Below are 18,799 nucleotides of genomic sequence, written 5' to 3'. Positions count from 1 at the left end.
CCTCCCTCTCTCCCTCTCTCCCTCTCTCCCTCTCTCCCTCTCTCCCTCTCTCCCTCTCTCCCTCTCTCCCTCTCCCTGTCTCCCCCTCCCTCCCTCCCTCCCTTTCTCTCTCATTTATTTTTGAGAGAGCGAGCAAGAGCAAGTGGGTAAAGAGAGGGGGAGAGAGAAAGAATCCTAAGCAGGCTCTGCACTATCAGTGCTAAGCCTGATGTAGGGCTTGAACCCCTAAAACCACAAGGTCATGACCTGAGCTGAAATCAACAGTTGGATGCTTAACTGACTAAGCCACCCAGGCGCCCCTAAATAAATAAACTTTAAAAAAAGAAAAACAACTTTAAAAAAATACTTTCAGTTTTAGATACATAGATCACATTTAACTGTCATCAAAGTAACTCACTAAAGTAGGTTCTTGATTACTCCCATTTTTAGTCAAAAAAACACAGCTCCACAGAGGTCAAATGTCTTAGTTAATACCACAAAGCTATTAATAACTACAGCCAGAGCTCTTTCTTGCTCTATAATCTTCAAACTTATACCTACTACTCTTCCTACTACCATAGCTGTCTCCTCTGCGAGAGACAGCCTGGGTCTTAAGTTATGTTCCATTCTGTAGTATGAGATTTTTATTTTTTGAAGTTACTTATTATAAGATTTCATGACAACAATACCCCAGTGGAATTTATTAAAATATAATTTTCTTACATAGTGAAATTTCTTAAATTACTTAGGAAAATATTTATGAAGAGGAATATTAAGGTCTTGAGATAGATTTACTATATTATTTTCCTCTGCTTTTTGTCAGTCACATGGAAGAGAAGCTGACAACTCTACTCTCTTTCAGATGTTGGTTAATCACATCTGAGTCTAATACATGGCTAAGACCTTGCTATTAATATTCTATGTTAGTGTAAGTTTTCTCATATGCTTGTCTTTTAACTTTTACCCTATTTCTTTAGTGGGAAGAAAGTTTTACCACTCTTTATTTTTTCAGATTTTCAGATTCTAATTCAAAGACTCCTCAAGAAGAATTGACTACTCGGGTATCATCTCCTGTATTTGGAGCTACGTCTAATGTGAAACGTAGTTTAGGTTTGAATACAAGTTTGTCCCCTTCTCTCTTAGAGACTGGGAAAAAAAACCTTCTGAAAACAGCACCCTTCAACAACACTTCTAATTCTAGACCAGAGAAAACTAGATCAAAATCTGAAGATAGTGCCTTTTTCATACAGCATAATCTTGGGTCTGAAGTGAACAAGATCATTAGCCTGTCGTCTTCAAATAAACAGATGCTTCTAAATAAAAATATAAGTGAATCCAAAAGTGAACAGGATAGTTTTGATCACATTAGAGATGCTGTCACTGATAAACATGTGACACCACTGAAATCACTGGGAGGCAGAACATCCAAGAGGAAGAAAATTGAGGGAGAAAGTGAGGATGAAGGAAGCTGCTCCCAGGCCTCTTTTGATAAAGAAAATGCTTTTCCTCTTATACTGGATAGTCATTCTTCCATGAATGGAGACTATGTGATGGATAAACCTCTGGATCTGTCTGACCGATTTTCAGCTCTTCAGCGTCAAGAGAAAAGCCAAGGAAGTGAGACCTCTAAAGTCAGACTGAGGCAAGTGACTCTCTGTGAGGCCTTGAAGCCCATTTCAAAGGGCTCTTCCTCCAGCCGAAAGCCCTTGAGCGGGAGCTGTACGTTAACCAGAGATCCCGCAGGGGAGCCCTGCTTACAGGCGAGCGCCCTCCAGTCCATGGGTAAATCATCTCCAGATAATAAAACACCAGTACAAATCAAGGAAGAGAAGCCCATCTTTAAAATCCCTCTACGTCCACAGGAAGGTTTAGAGACAGAGAATCTTTTTGATGATGTGAAGGTTTGTGTCAAATTTTTAAGTATTTTTATTAAAATGGTTGTTTATGATTTCATCTTGATGCTACTAATTCTTTCTGTTTTAGGGAGCTGATTCTCATGAGCCAGTAAGAATAGCAAGGTCAGTCCATGGAGCATGTGAACTTACATCTGTTCTTCAGTTAAATCCATGTAGAGTTGCTAAAACAAAGTCTGTACAAAATAGTCAAGGTATGTATACTATACATAGTATTTTCCCAAAAAAGTACCTTCTTTTTTAATGATTTTGAGCGTTATTTACATTCTTTGGATATATTGAATTGTTTGGGAGGGGAAATGTTATTCCTGCATATTTGTGTTTATGGGATGATTCTCACTGGTTTCATTTTACATGTGATTTTCCTGCTCCCATGCTTTTTGAAAAACTGAATTGAGCAGTTGTCTTTAATACCTACTTTTATATGTAATTTCCTGGATTTACCTCTTCTATGTAATTTCTTATTTTTCTTACAAAAGCTTTAAGAATTTTTAACTATATGGAATTTAAAAATACATAAAGTAGAATTTTCACCATTCAAACTTTGTTCCTCACTCTACGGGTAGCCTGTCCATATGTATTTATCCATTAATGTGGGTTTTATAAGCTTCTTGTTTGAAAATCTTTTTTGCTCTTAATTAGCATGTATGTTAATCTCTTCATAATTTTGCTGTGTTTAAAAGGAGTCTTTTTGGTTTTTGGCTATGAAATTTTTATGTACTTCATATGCAGTATTTTTTATTCTTTGTTGCAAAGTGTTTTTCTTTCATTCTGGGTTTATTTTCCTTTTTTCCCAAAGCACATTCTTTAGTTCTTCTTCCAGCTAAAACTCTGTTTGTTCAAAGAGTTTCAGTCTCTGTATGAAAACCCTTTTTTCACTCTCACTTCTGATTTTTTTACATTTTTGGTTTTGGGGTTTTTTTTCATGGTTCCTCTAGGGATTATAGTATACCTACGTAATCGTTCACAGTCTACTTGAAGTTAATATTGTGCCACCTTATGTTCTGGGGTGTGCTTATGTAGTTGTCATATAACTCCACAGACAGCATTACAGTTTTAACTTTTACAACAATTTTGATATAAATACCACTCGTTAAAGTTGTGTATACTTACAGAGTTGTGTAGCTGTCATTGTAGTCTAAGTTTAGAACATTTTCATCACCTCAAAAGAACACTACCCATTAAGTTAATATCCAAAATATGTGAAGAACTTACATACTCAACACCAAAAAACAAATAATTCAGTTTAAGAATGGGCAGAGAGGGGTGCCTGGGTGGCTCAGTCGGTTGAGTATTCAACTCTTGATTTCAGCTCAGGTCATGATCCCAGGGTTAGGGGATCAAGCCCCATGTTGGGCTCTGCACTGTGCATGGAGCCTGCTTGAGATTCTCATTCTTTCTTTCTCTCTCTCTCTCTCTCTCTCTCTCTCTCTCTCTCTGTCTCTCTCTCTCTGTCTCTAAAATAAAAGGTTGGGGCCAGAGGACCTGAATACACATTTTTTCAAAGGATCACCAACAGACACCTGAAAAGATGTTCAATATGCCTAACCATCAGGGAAATGCTAATTAAAACCACAATGAGGTATCACTTTATACCTGTCAGAATGGCTCAAATAAAAAAAACATAAGAAATAACAAGTATTGGCAAGCATGTGGAGCAAAAACTTAAGAATAGAATTACCATATGCTCCAATATTTCCACTACTGGGTGTTTATTTACTCAAAAGGAATAAAAATACTAATTCTAAAAGATATATGCACCCCTATGTTTATTATATTAATATTTACCATAGCTGATATGAAAGCAACCCAAGTGTCTATAGATAATGAATGGATAAAAAAGATGTGGTTATGTATGTACAGTAGAATATTATTCAGCCATAAAAAAGAACAGATTTTGCCATTTGCAGCCACATGGATGGACTTAGAAGGTGTAATACTAAGTGAAATAAGTCAGAGAAAAACAAATACCATATGATTTCTCTTATATGTAGAATTTAAGAAGAAAAACAAACAGAAGAGGCAAAACCAAAAGACTCTTAAATGCAGAAATCAACTGGTTGTTGCCAGAGGGGAGGAGGGAGGTAGGGAATGAGTGAAATAGATAAAGAGGATTAAGAGAATGCTTATCAGGGCGCCTGGGTAGCTTAGTCAGTTAAGCACTTCAGCTCAGATCATGATCTCACGGTTTGTGGGTTTGAGCCCCGCATCGGGCTCTGTGCTGACCGCTCAGAGCCTGGAGCCTGTCTTCAGATTCTGTGTCTCCCTCGCTCTCTGACCCTGCCCTGCTCACGCTGTCTCTCTCTCTCTCTCTCTCTCTCTCTCTCAAAAATAAAAAAAAATTTTTTTAATTTTAAAAATTGAAAAAATAAGAGTACACTTATCTTAGGAGCCCTGAGAAGTCTATAGAATTGCTGAATCATATTGCATACCTGAAACTAACATAACAGTGTATGTTAGTTATACTTGAGTTAAATTTTTTTTCTAAATAAAGAACAATACTCATTACCAATCATTAACATTCCTCCCCTCTTCCCCAGTCCTAGGCAACCATTAATCTACCCTCTGTCTCTCTAGATTTGCCTACTCTGTGGAGTTTTCATATAAAGGGAATCATATAATGTATGATCTTTTGTGACTTATTTTACTTTCACTTTTTTAAATTGCAAATAATTCTGCTATGAACATTAATGTAGTTTTATGTGGATGTATATTTTCATTTTTCTTGAGTTACGTAGAAGTAGAATTATTGGGCAATATGCTAATTCTGTATAACCTTTTGAGGAACTATCTGCTTTCCAAAGTGGCTACACAGTACATGAGGTTCTCACCAATACTTGTTATTATCTGTCTTTTTGATTCTAGCCATTCTATTGGACAGGAAGTGGTATCTCATGGTGGTTATGATTTGCCCTTCCCTGCTGGCTAATGCTTATCATGTGCTTTTTGGCCATTTGTGTATCTTCTTTGAAGGACTGTCTATTCAGATCCTTTGCTCATTTTCAGTTGGAATATTTTTCTTATTATTGAGTTATGAGAGTTCTTTATATTCTGTATGTCCAAGAGAGTCTCTTTAGCAGGTATATGATTTTCAAATCCTTTCTGCCATTTGAGATCCCATAATGTTTTAAGAATTTTTAAAATCTATTTTTAATTGTATTTTTTTTCTCCATATTGAAGATGTATCCTTTGAAAATAACCAGTGGAGCATAGATCCAGGAGCAGACCTTTCTCAATATAAGATGGATATTACTGTAATAGATACAAAGGTAAGTGAGAAAGTAAAACCAAGGCCCATGTGGTTATTCTAGTAAGTTGTTAGTTACCCTCCTCTCCCAACTCACTCTGTGACCTTATGATAATCGATTACATACCTCTTAAAACCTGCCTTTCCTTATTCAGAAAACTAAGAAATAAAAATGCTTTTTCTTCTAACTTTATGAGATTTTTGAAAGGGCGGTAATACCTTCTGATTTTAAAGGCCTTTGCTGAAAAATATTACAGTTTTAAAGTAATGAAAAATGCTAGTTACATATTTTAGTTGTTTTTATCAAAATAATTCATCGTATGCCTTGATTAATTTTTGAAATAATGTACCATCAAGAAAAAAATGTATTTTCCCAGTTGGCTTTTTAAAATATTGTATATTTTTTAAATTAAAATTCCTAGTGGAAATAACTCTTTTTGGCTTGTATTTAGGTTCTGTGTAGTTTAAGAAATTCTTTTTCACTTGGCAGCTTATTCCTGAAGTATTTCATTGTTGCGGCAGTATGAAATTATTCTTTGTACACGCTGCTGTACATTACTGTGAGGCAGACTGGAGGGCGGTCCAGGGAGTTCAGTGGAGCATACCTCCCCCTTCCCTTGGCAGCAGGCTTTCTTTTCATAGGCTTGAGAAAAGATGCTTATATATTGAAGCTAAGTATCTTGTAGGCATTTATGTATAAGTCTACGTATATTTCTAAAGGGTAAAAATAAATATAACTTAATGCCACTGAAGTGTACGCTTAAAATATGGTAATTTCATGCTATGTATTTTATACTAAAAATTTAAAAATGTAAATATAAGGCTGTACAGAATAATTGTTAAAATTTTTGAATTTTTAAATATTTAGGACGGCAGTCAGTCACGATTAGCAGGAAGAGAGACAGTGGACATGGACTGCACATTGGTTAGTGAAACTGTACTTTTAAAAATGAAGAAGCAAGAACAAAATGGAGAGAAAAGTCCAAGTAAGATTTGATTTTTTTTATTAATTTAATAAAAATGTGGAGGAAAGTTTGTAGTTAACCATTGCATTGATGACCACAAGTGACCTCTCACCGTAAACCAGGTTTTTTTCCTGTTTTGATAATATTAGATGTTTCTTAATAAAGCTCACTTTCAGTATTTCAAGGGAAAAAAAAAAATCTCTAGCCAAAATCCTTTTTTTCCAGAAAGAATTCAAATTGTTTCCAAGGTTAAGCAAACCATAGCCAGCTGCCTGTTTTATAAATAAAGTTTTATTGGAACACAGCCTCCCTTACTTGTTTATGCATTACCTATGGCTGCTTGTGTGGTACCAAAGCAGAGTTGGGTAGTAGCTGCAGACCTTATTGGGCCCTCAAACCTAAAATATTTCCTGTCTGACCCTTTAAGAAAAAGTTTGCTGATTGCTGGTAATTATCCCTAGGTACTTTTTTGTAAAAGGAAATCTTGAGAGTCCTGTTTTAGAAATATGAATTTCCAGAGCAATTTTTAGGGTAAAAAGGGGAGAGTCTACTGAGAAATATTTGTATCGATTTGCAAATTAGCAGTTAACTAAGAATAATGATGTATATGCTGAGTTACTCTGCCATGTTTTGCTGCTACAGAAAAGGGGATTTGGCCAAATTAGGGGTCGACAGCCTTTTGTGTAGACAATTAAGTCTTCATCTAAAGCCTTGATTTTCCAAAAGAGGCAGGAACAATGGGAGGATTTCAGTTGGTGCCACCTTAGCAACACTCCTGACTACAAATACATGTGGCACGAGATCAACTAGACCAGGAATAGTGTCACTTATACCCTTATGTATTGAGGGGTTAGGACCTGCCACTGGGGATGCAATGCCAAAAGTAAGGACATTCTCCAGTGATCATCTGTTAGAAACCGAGGACATTCGGACTATATGTAGATTCTCTATCTTCTAAATATTCTTTAGTCTGCCTGCCCAAGGCTCAAGCCAGTCTTGTCCTTGCTTCTTCTGAAGCACTTTATCTCTTGCTGCCCTAACTGCAGTAAGTGAGAAAAAAAATTGTAGTAGTCTGTGTCTTAACTCTTTGTTCTTTTTTTTTTTTAGATTATTTCATAGATCTGTTTAATGAATTATTATTTCATTCTAAAGACAACAGTTCTTTAACCATTAGCAAAAGATTGCTTTTAAAATAAGGCACTGAAATAGATGCATACTATAACACAATGAAACATAATGAAAAGTGTTCTGAATGAGAAAAGTATATAAAATAAATAAGACCAGTTTTGTAACCTGCACAATGCATAGTAAGTTACCCATTAAATTAGAATCTGTAAAACTAGAAATGTACTTCTCTGTATCAGCCTTAACAATGATTCTCAAGAAACTGACTGATGAGTTCTGAAACAACTACACAGTTCAAATTGTGTTCTACACCCAAAATGTTTGATTATTTTCAAGTCTGCTTTCCCTTCCATGCCAAGTTTGATTTATATTTTCTAAAGTATGTTTTGTGTGTTTTACATATTTAATTAACAACCTTACAATTTTAAACTTTAAGGTAGACAGCTTTATCAGATGATTCTCATTTTAGAAAACCTCTGAGAGTATTATTCACACTAATGGAAGTTCCACAGTAACCAAAATGAAGGTTACTGCTGCTGCTGGGTCTTTATAGGAACTTCCCACTGGGGTGCATCCTATGTGTACACACAAGAAAGCCTCCAATGCATCTTGTGGATAAACTCTTTGTTCTTTAGGAATGAGTAACTATATGACCAAATAGCTGGCTGCCTATGTTGAGAGGACAGTACCTACTAAAAGAAAAAAACTTTTAACAGTGATTTATTGCCTCTTATAGTGAACAACACTAAGGTAACTTTCTTCTCAAGAAGGTACTTTGCTTTTAAGATTATTTTGTTCTGATACCAGCTCCTGATACAATTATTTTTATTAAAAAAAAAAAAGATAAAACTAAAGTGTGACTTGTGGCTTCAAATGTATCTGTTCACTTCAGAGACTATGATAGTTTCCCAAATATGTTTGAAAGCAAGACTCATGTGGAGGTAAGGTTAGAATTTGAACTAATGAGTGGAGGTAGTTTTGGCTTCATAGATATTGTGCATACTATTGCTGTATAATAAATCCGATAACTTAAGGATTAAAAACATAACAGCCACTTTCTTACCTTTTGTAGTTTCTGTGGTTCAGGAAGATTAATAAGGATATAATCTATGTTTCCAAATTGAAATCACATCAACAAGGGGCACCTGGCTGGTTCAGTCAGTAGAGCATGCAACTCTCACTCTTGGGTTGTGAGTTCAAGCCCCACATTATGCGTGGAGCCCTACTTTAAAAAACAAAGTCAGACCACGAACATAAACTAGTGGGGTGCCTCACTGGCTCAGTCAGTAGAGCATGTGACTTTTAATCTCAGGGTGTGAGTTTCAGCCACACGATGGATGTGGAGATTACTTAACAAGATTTATAAAAGTTAAAAAAAAAAACCATAAAGTAGTGACTTAACATTGTGATTTACTAGCAGCATATGTAGAATACTTGGGATTGACTACGTGGCACATTGCCTGGCACATAGAAGTTTCATATTATTTACAAAATTGATCCTCAGTGTAAAAAAAATGTAATGTTTAATCATTCAATAAATCTCGAGCTGCAGTTCTATAAAGGGAAGTGTTTCAAGAACTGGAAATAATGAGTAAACAGAACAAAAGCACCACCTTCATGGAACATACCTTCTAATTTAAGAGGAAACAATCAAATGTGGGGTATGATAGATGGTAAGTCCTGGAGAATGCTAAAACAGGCTAAGGGTGCTAGAGCACCACGGATTGGGGAAGTTGTTTTATAGAGTAATCTCAGCAAGCTTCTGCTCTATCATGTTTGTTGGCCATCTGGACCTATTACTGTTTTTTAATAAACTGCTGTTTTTCAAAATGTGATTATATAGTGAGAAACGCTGTTAGTACTCTGAAGATGAATTTAGCACTTAGCATATCAAATAAGGAATTGAATTTGTTCCTTATATTAATAGTGAACTACCAAGTGTTAATGGTGTTGTAAGAAAAGTAAGCACATGAGTCAGGTTCATAGATTTGAATGTCCACTATTTATACACATCTTATTTATCAAGCTTAGTATTTTTCATCATTATGATGCATTTTCTGTTCCTCACAGTTTTTTGATAGGGCTCATTTTAGTGTAGTATGAATTGTACATGGGATAATAAGGAGAAAAAAATGTTAACGTTTGTAATCAACAAAAAGCATTCTCTGCACATGAGTAAAGGACATTTAAAGCCCTAACATAAAATCTTTGTAAGTACAGTAACTACCTAGATTCGGGGATTTGTTGTTGCCTCACGTGCACGGAGACCAGTTTATCTTGTGGCAGTTACGACCAGTTTGATATTGGTCTATGTAGGAAGCAAAAAGCTTGCTTGTAGGCCTAAGCCAATGCTCTTTTACACAGATGGAGAAAGACAAATGAATGATAGCTTGGAAGATATGTTTGATCGGACAACACATGAAGAATATGAATCCTATTTGGCAGATAGCCTCCCCCAGGCTGCAGCTGAAGAAGAGGAATTGTCAACTACCACTAAGAAACCAAACAGTAAGGCCATTTTCTTTCTAAGTATGGCTTCTCAATTGTACCGAGTTCAGTAAATTCAGTCACCAAGCTAGTTAACAGAGGCTTAATGAGGTATATATTAACAAATAAAATTTCATATTTCTTTTTATTTTAATGTTTATTTTTTGAGAGAGAGAGAACAAAGCAGAGAGAGGGAGACAACAAATTCTAAAGCAGGCTCTAGGCTCTGAGCTGTCAGCATAGAGCCCAACATGGGGCTTGAACCCATGAACTGTGAGATCATGACCTGAGCCTGAGTTGGACACTTAACTGACGGAGCCACCCAGGCACCCTAAAATTTCATATTTCTTGTATAAATTTCTTTCAGATAGTTTTCTTTTGAGATAATTGCAGACCAATGAAAGTGTTACAAAAAATAGTTCAGAGGACTCCCTGTACCTCAGGGAATTCAGTTTCCCCTTATCTTAACATATGATCATAAAGTATTCATCAAACATAAGAAATTAATTGAATATTGTGAATTTCTTTATAACTTATGCATAATGTTTGTAAAAGTTTTGATAAGGTTCTTTGTTAAGTAATAAATCGTTATAATAGAGTAGGAGAAAGTTTTGCAGAAAATTCTGATTAATTTTGTTTGAATGCTTTATTTTCCAAGACAAAATAATGTAGCTACATTATCAGTATCTTTTTAAATTTTTTTTTAATATGTATATATTTTTGAGAGAGAGAGAGAAAGAATGAGTGTGGAGGGCAGAGAGAGAGGGGGAGACACAGAATCCCAAGCAGGCTCCAGTCTCTGAGCTGTCAGCACAGAGTCTGATGCGGGGTTTGAACTCACAGACCACAAGATCATAACCTAAGCTGAGGTTGGATGCTTAACTAATTGAGCCACCCAGGTGCCCCTTAAAATTCTTTTTATTAGGGGTGCCTGGGCGGCTTAGTCGCTTGAGTATCTGATTGCTGAATTCAGCTTGGGTCGTGATCCCAGGTCATGAGATTGAGCCCTGCATTGGGCTCCATGTTTTGTTTTGTTTTGTTTTATGTTTTGGTTTTTTTTTTTTAATTTTTTTTTGAGAGACAGAGAGAGACAGTGCGAGCAGGGAGGGTCAGAGAAAGAGGGAGATACAGAATACGAAGCAGGCTCCAGGCTCTGAGCTAGCCATCAGCACAGAGCCCAACGCGGGGCTTGAACCCACGAACCGTGAGATCATGACGTGAGCTGAAGCTGGACATTTAACGGGCTGAGCCACTCAGGTGCCCCTGGGCTCCATGTTAAGCATGGAGCCTGCTAAAGATTCTTTCTCCCTCTGCCCCCTCCTATGTTCATGTTCTCACTCTCTGTCTTAAAAAAAAAAAATTAAATTCTTTTTATCAGAAACAGTAGTTTATAATACAGGATAGTAATCAAAAGAAGAATAAGTGAAACTCTTAAACAGATAATCTGAATTGAAAGTTAAAATTCTTGCTAAATGTCTCATTTTCTGTTGTGAGTAAAAAAAGAATTTTTAGTCTAGTATAGAGGTTATAAATGAGGACACCTTCTGCTATAGTAGTCTTTCTTGATTGTTTTCTTTGTGTTTCCATCAGGTTTTAAAAATACAGCCTACGGGCACCTAGGTGGCTTAGTCAGTTAAGCATCCTACTTTGGCTCAGGTCGTGATCTCATGGTATCATATGAGTTTGAGCCCTGCATCAGGCTCTCTGCTGTCAGCACAGAACCTCTGTCCCAGCCCTGCTTGCATTCGCTTTCTCTCAAAAACAAACATTTTTTAAAAAAGAAAAAAGAAGCATTTCAAGCTCTGACCTCTGGAGTTCACAACCTTAAAAGGTCTTTCTGTCACAGACTGAAAGTTGGATCTTGAGAAACTTAAGAGAAGACCATGGGGAAGGAGAAGGGGTAAAAAAAAAAGTTACAGTGAGGGAGGGAGGCAAACCATAAGAGACTCTTGAATACTGAGGGTTCAGGGAGGTTTGGGAGAGGGGAAAGCAGGTGCTGGCTATTGAGGGCACTTGTTGGGATGAGCATTGGGTGTTGTATGGAAACCAATTTGACAAGAAATTATATTTTTAAAAAAGAAAAGAAAGTTAATTTGTTTTACAAAACACGAATTGACAGCCACAGGATCACTTGAATTGAAAGGAATCAGAATCTTTGGATCACTGCCGAATGCCCCACAGGAAGCCCCTAGCACCTGTGTATCATAAAGAATTCAGAATTGACAAAAACTCGTTTATTTTAAATGTAAATTGGATTGCATTATCTTCTCACTTTTAAAACCCTTCAATCAAAGGATATTTGGATGGTCAATAAGCACATGTAAATGTGCTCAACATTATTGGACATGATGGACTGAGATACCACTTCACACCCACTGAAATGGTTTAAAAGTCTGGTAATATCCAGCATTAGCAAAGGTGAAGAACAACTGGAACTCTCATGCTTTGCTGGTGGGAATATAAAATTGTACAATGGAAAAGAGGTCAGCAAGATTTTTTTTAAAGTTTTCTTGAGGTCAGTTTTTTATAGTTACCTATACACCCACCCTGTGACCCAGCAGTTCCACCCCCAGGTATATAAACAAGAAAAATGAAAACACTTTCACAAAACATTGTGTTCAGAAATGTTCATAGCGGCGCTAGGTGTAGTAGTTCAAAACTGGAGACAGCCCAGATATCCGTCAACAGCTGACTATGAATTGTGGTAAATTCATATAATGGAATACTACTTGTCCACAAAAACAAGAGTCCTAGACTCAACAATGAATTGCCAAAACCTGTTGAGCTCGGAAAGTCCAAAAGATGGACAAGAATACGTACTATGTAATTCCAAACTCAGAACTAAGGTGTGGTGGTAGAAATCATCCCTCCTAGGGGGAGATGAGAAACATCAGAGAACATTCTTGTGCTTGCGAAGTAAAGGAATAGGAGGAAACTTCCAGGGGCGATGGAAGTTCTATGCTTTGATTTGGATGATTTGGGTAGTAGTTGCTACTGGAGTATACATTTGTCAGAATTAATCCTAGTATATTTAACATTAGTGTGTTTCCTGTAATAAATTGTACCTCAATATAGTAGATTCTTTTCAAAAGTCTTCAGTGCATTCACAACAAAATTCAAACTCCTTTTGGCCTCTAGGGCCCATCATGATCTGGTACTTGCCCACCTCTTCAATCTCAGCTTTCCTAACACTTCCCTCTCTTTGCTAAATCTCAACCACACTGGCCTTTTCATAGTTCTTATAACATGCCATACTTTTTCCCATCTCAGGAGCTTTACCTGTAATATTCTCCACTCCTGCTTCTTGTAGCTGGCTTCTTATTATTCATAAGTTACCACTTTCCTTGTCCTTCCTCAGATAAGCCTTAACTGTCTACTTGCTCAGTGTCTGTTTCCTTCACTGTGGTATGAACTCCAATGAGGACAGGAGACCTGGTTTCTCTTGTTGGACCTTGCACGTCCAGAACTTAGCACAATGCTTGATAAATTCGGGTTATTCGAGTAGACAGTAGCAGTTGGCTGTTTGGGTCCAGATAACTTGGGATTCGGGTCCATGAGCTTTAGTTCTTATCACCAATTCTCTAATAAAATTCTTTAACCTCTGTTTCCTAGTTAATCTACCTCAAAGACATAAAAATCAGGACTGGTGTACCTGGTTGGCTCAGTTGGTGAAGCATGCAACTTCTGATCTGAGGGTCATGAGTTTGAGCCCCACGGTGGGCATAGAACTTACTTAAAAAAATCAGCAAAATAAGACATGAAACTGCCTTGCTACAATATTTGGTGACAAACAAAAATGAGCATCAGAATAGTTCTTTTGAAGTCTAAAATATTTTCATATGCAATCTACACATGTGTATAGGTACTTTTATATATAGTTTTTAAGTCTAAAGTGGTTTTATAGATATGATTTTTATCTGTAGTAATTCTGAGGTAAACAAGGTAATCAGCACCTCATCTTATTCAGATGAAAAAGAAATAAAAAATTAGTTACAGAAATGTAAACAAATTGCCCAGGAGCCTAGAATAGCAAATCCGATTAGAATGGACGTTTTGATTTAGGTTATTTTTGTTCCAAAAAAGCTATTTCTCAGTTCTGCATTTAGTTTGTGTTATAATTAAATGCTTAATTCTTTTTTTCCTTTATGTGTGTTTTGTTTACAGCTCGTGGTGATAAACAAGATAAAGTCAAACAAAGAGCACTTGTGGAGCCATATTTTAAAGATGATGAAAGGTAATCTGGTCTTGATTTTCTTTTTTGATAAAAATTATTTTAACGTTTATTTTTGAGAGACAGAGACTGAGCATGAGTGGGGGAGGGGCAGAGAGAGAGGGAGACAGAATCTGAAGCAGGCTCCAGCACAGAGCCTGATGCAGGGCTCGAACTCACGGACTGCAAGATCATGACCTGAGCTGAAGTCTGATGCTTAACTGACTAAGCCACCTAGGCGTCCCTAGTTGGTCTTGGTCAGTGTACCTCTGAAATGTTAAGTTTCTACTTTGGTTAAAACAGAATGCATCTTATTTACTTTATGGTCATAAAAAAGAGGGACTTAAGCGTAAAAATGACAAATACTACAAATAAAGCAATTTATATCACTGCTACTCTCTTTTTGGCAGAGGTATTAGTTACTTTCTCTCTCTCTCCCTCTCTTTTTTTTTTATAGTTTATTTTCAAATTGGATTCCATATAACACCCAATACTTCTCCCCACAGGTGCCCCCCACCATGACCATCACCCTCTTCCCTCCCTCCCCCTCCAGTCCATGGTTCATTCTTAGTATTCAGTAGTCTCTCATGATTTGTGTCCCTCACTCTCCCCAGCTCTCTTTCCCCCTTCCCCTCCCTAAGGTCCTCTGTTAGATTTCTCCTGTTAGAACTTTCTCTCTTTTTAATAATGAATGTTTTTATTATTATTCTGTTTTATTGTGGACTTTATGTGAACTCCAGGAATTTGTTAAATTATATAACTGTTATATAGTATAGGACTTTAGGTGGCAGGCCTTAGGTTGTGCTTGAAAATGATTTCATGAGGATTTTTAAACCTTAAAAGAAAAACTAAGCATCTTGATTTTGAATCAGAATGCTACACTGTGCCTTTCATTCAAAGATGAAGAATTTTACAACTTTTAATCATGTACTGTTCATTCTAGAAGGGAATTTAGGTATAATAATTCAATTCAAAAGAATTTTTATGCTTTTTTTCTCTTCAAGTTATGATGTTGGAAAATTGAGTCCCTCAATAAGCAAAGTATATTTTATACTTTCATTTTTTAAATGGTGTTTTTTAATGTTGATTTATTTATTCTGAGAGCAAGAGCTAGCACAAGCAGGGGAGGAGCAGAGAGAGGGAAAGAGAGAGTCTCAAACATGATCCATGCTGTCAGCGCAGAGCCCAACATGGGGCTTGACCTCCTGAACCATGAGACCTGACCCAACCCAAAAGTAAGAGCCAGATGCTCAACCGACTGAGCCACCCAGGCACCCCATACATTTTTTTTAGTTTACTTACTTTTTTCTTCATAATCTCTACACCTAATGTGGGGCTCAATCGAACTCATGACCACAAGATCAAGAGTTGCATGCTTCTCTAACTGAGCCAGCCAGGCACCCTTATACTTTGATTTCTGCTGAGAATTTTAGATCTGACAGGTCAAGATAAATTTTTATTGATAACTGTAAGACTCCAACAGATAAGAGCTGTTTTATTTTTATTGTTTTATTTATTTTAATATTTATATTTATGTTTAAATTATATATTATAATATAATAAGACATATTTTATTAACATTTATATATTATTCATATTTATTTTTTTATTTTAAGCTAACTGCTTAATTCTTTTCCTTTATTTACCAGTTATCCAAAGAAATAGTACCATAGCATCCCAAATGGGCTAGAGAGTTATTATTTATAATGTCATTATGAACTCATGGATTTAAATATTTCACGTCTTTCAGTCTCTTTCACTTATTCTTTTTTTTATTTGTTTTTTAATGTTTATTTATTTTTGAGAGTAAGGGAGAGGCAGAGCAAAAGCAGGGGAAAGGCAGAAAGGAACACACAGAATTTGAAGCAGGCTCTAGATGCTGAGCTGTCAGCACAGAGCCCAACGTGGGGCTCAAACTCACAAACTGTGAGACTATGACCTGAGTCAAAATCAGACTCTCAACAAACTGAGCCACCAAGGCACCTCTCATTTATTCGTATTTATACTCAAACTGTCACGTCCTGGCCCCAGTCTCTCTGAGTGGGCAGTGCCCTAGTCTTTCCTAGCGTTCTTGCTTCTGATACATCATGTTCTAAGCTCTCTTGTACACTTCCTGCCAAAGACCTAGAATATGCCTTTTTTTCAGGAGCCCTAGTTTCTTTTAATGAAAAACAAATTTAGTCTAACCAGTAGTGTTGCTCACTGCTACAGTCAGTCATTGTTTCTAGAACTTTTAGGTATACATTGTCTGTAAATCTTTTAGGTGGACAGATTAGGAATAAGGTTTTTGTTTCATTTTCATTTTTTAAGATAACTGCACTTTTTCATACCAATAGCTCCAATTCAAGTTCAGAAGTACAGGATTTTTGTCTCACATACTTTGTCTCATATCTGTATCTACTTTCCCCCTACTGAAAATTTCACTTTTCAGTGCTACAAACATAATTTCTCATTTAACTTTATTCTTTAATATGTAGAGCAGTCTCAGAATCATATAAATTATCATCGATAATATGATTTATGAAAATGGCTTAACATGTCTTTGTAGGGTTTTTTGTTCTTAAGCTGTATCGTATTATCTGCATTTTTTCATACAATATAAATTCTAAAAATGAAAAAAGATATATCTATTATAAATGTATGGTCTAGTTACCATGTTTTCAAGCCATTTGGAATAATTATTTTTTGTATAGGTATACCACTAACTCAGTCCCTAGGTTTGTTTTATTTTGCTTTTGAATTTCTTAGGAGTTGCTTTTTCTTTTTATCTTTAATTCTTTTTTTAAGTTATGTAAACTATGTGCACAGTATCAGAGGCTACAAAACAGGGTATATTCAGATAAGTCTAGCTTCTAACATTGTTCCCTTTCCCTGTTAACTCCCTATCCCTTAAAAAAAATAAAAGTAAATATCTATACAAAAATATATTGTCAGTCTCTCTCCCCTTAGACAAATGGGAGAATGCTGTATATACTTTTCTCTATTCTGCTTTTGCTTTCTTCGTTTAAGTATATATCCTGGAAATCACTCATTATAGCACATAGTGATATTCCTCACCTCTTTTTTAGTTACATAGTACTTTATTGATGGCATCATAGTTGATTCCTTAGTAATGGGTATTTGGGGTGTTTATAGTTATGCTAACAGAGTGCTGCATTGAATAATATTGTACATTCTCTTTCCATAATTTTATATATCTTTGGGATAGACTCCTTGAAGCAGGATTGCAAGGGAAGAACTGTCATTTCAAATAAATGAGTAGTTTTATTTATTCTGAAATCATTAGATAGCTGGAAATACAAGAGGTGGGTCTGATGCATGGACACGGTGAAAGTCTCAGAGTTCACATTGTTTCTTTCCCCACACACAACACTAGCAAACCCTGGGAAGATGGGTTGTGTTGAATGAGTGAAAGAAACTTAGTAATCTTTCAGGTAATGCTTTAAGGTCTGCTACAGATACCAGTCTACTAGTAGACTCCCTGCAACATTATAACACAGTATAGAAGCAGAATAGACGTACTCAGAGGAGAGGATATGATATGGCCAGAATGTATTCTACATAAGCTTTTTAAATTCCATAAGCTATTTGAAAGAAAGCAATTTTTATCTGTCCTTTTAATTTACAAATTGCTCTAAGGTTGAGAGTTCTTGGGTTTAAGGACCCCAAGGACCTATAACCTCATATACTTTGACATAGAGGGATTGAAGCTTTCTTTCTTTTGAGGGAAAGTGCTTGCCAGGTAAAGGGGCATACAATCAAAATACCTCAGAGGATTGGATATGTTACCAACAAGTCATTTTAGAAATTAGTTTGTGTGAGTCAGGCTGTTTAAGCTCACTAGGGATGCTTCTCTTATAAACAAATATGTATACCCTAAGGCATCATTTACCTATTTTGTAAGTTTGGACTTTTCTATATTGGGCTTTAAAACCTAAAGCAGGATACAAGTATATTAAAAAGTTCTGTGCTTTTTATTCCAGAGCAATCCACACATCATTAATACCTCAGTGGCTTTAACCTTTCCTAAGTTTCCAGTAGTTCTCAATAGGATCTGATCCATTTCAGGATAAATGCAAATAATAATTCCTAACATTTTGAAGAATCCAGGGTGAATGGAGGCAGCAAAGTATTTTTTAGAGAAAATGACAAATGACATACAAACAGGTGAATCTTTTTTTTGAGAGGAGTAGGTTAGCCCAGAAATACAGGTTCTTAAAGAAAACTGAGTTAACAGAGGTAGTTATTCTTTCTTGGTTATGTTATAGAATACCAGTTCCTGACTTTTATAATACAATACTCCTTTTTAACATAGGTTATTTTATATATTATTTTCAGCCAATCAGGCAATTTTCAGGCAAAAATAGGAAGTTATAGTTATCTTTTTTCAATTAGAGAACAATACACATAAAAATACCTGACATATATTAGGCACCTAGTAAATATTTAATGAAGAATGCATAAAAAATTTTTTTCTAACATACTGAATATACATTTCAGATAAAATGAGTGAGTGTTTTGGGATTATTTCTCCTCTGGGCCCTCACCTTTGTTAATTAAAAATCTAAACAAAAGATCTTTGTAGTAACAAATGGATTAATTTTTAAATTTAATTCATCTTTCTTCCAGAGAGACTAGCTTACAAAATTTTCCTCATATTGAGGTAGTTCGGAAAAAAGAAGAGAGAAGAAAATTGCTTGGACATACATGTAAGGAATGTGAAATTGTAAGTACTAATGTAAATACTGTCCAATGGGTGTTTTTAATACAGCTTTAAGATTATAAATGCATGGTTTAAAAATCATACATACAAATTCAGAAACCTAGTCTGAGCCAGGAATAGCAGGATGAATAATTAAAGAGCATACCAGTT

General features: G+C 35.9%; 1 protein-coding gene across 6 annotated transcripts in view; it reads left to right on the top strand.

Annotated features, from left to right (window-relative positions):
• The window catches only part of RBBP8 (RB binding protein 8, endonuclease), an 84,057-nt gene that overhangs the window by 59,366 nt on the left and 5,892 nt on the right, over positions 1-18,799 (top strand). For 5 of the 6 annotated variants that reach the window (XM_029922707.1, XM_029922706.1, XM_029922704.1 and 2 more), the window contains 7 exons: positions 992-1,880; positions 1,963-2,086; positions 5,073-5,161; positions 6,008-6,125; positions 9,594-9,737; positions 13,881-13,950; positions 18,556-18,652. In XM_029922707.1, coding sequence (XP_029778567.1) covers positions 992-1,880; positions 1,963-2,086; positions 5,073-5,161; positions 6,008-6,125; positions 9,594-9,737; positions 13,881-13,950; positions 18,556-18,652 — 1,531 coding nt within the window. Of the gene's footprint in view, positions 1-991; positions 1,881-1,962; positions 2,087-5,072; positions 5,162-6,007; positions 6,126-9,593; positions 9,738-12,010; positions 12,089-13,880; positions 13,951-18,555; positions 18,653-18,799 lie in introns of those variants that run through there. The other variant, XM_029922709.1, reaches the window with a different exon arrangement.

This window comes from Suricata suricatta, chromosome 14 (assembly GCF_006229205.1).
Source record: "Suricata suricatta isolate VVHF042 chromosome 14, meerkat_22Aug2017_6uvM2_HiC, whole genome shotgun sequence".
In the NCBI taxonomy this organism is placed as follows: domain Eukaryota; kingdom Metazoa; phylum Chordata; class Mammalia; order Carnivora; family Herpestidae; genus Suricata; species Suricata suricatta.
This window is presented reverse-complemented; position numbering and strand designations above follow the sequence as displayed.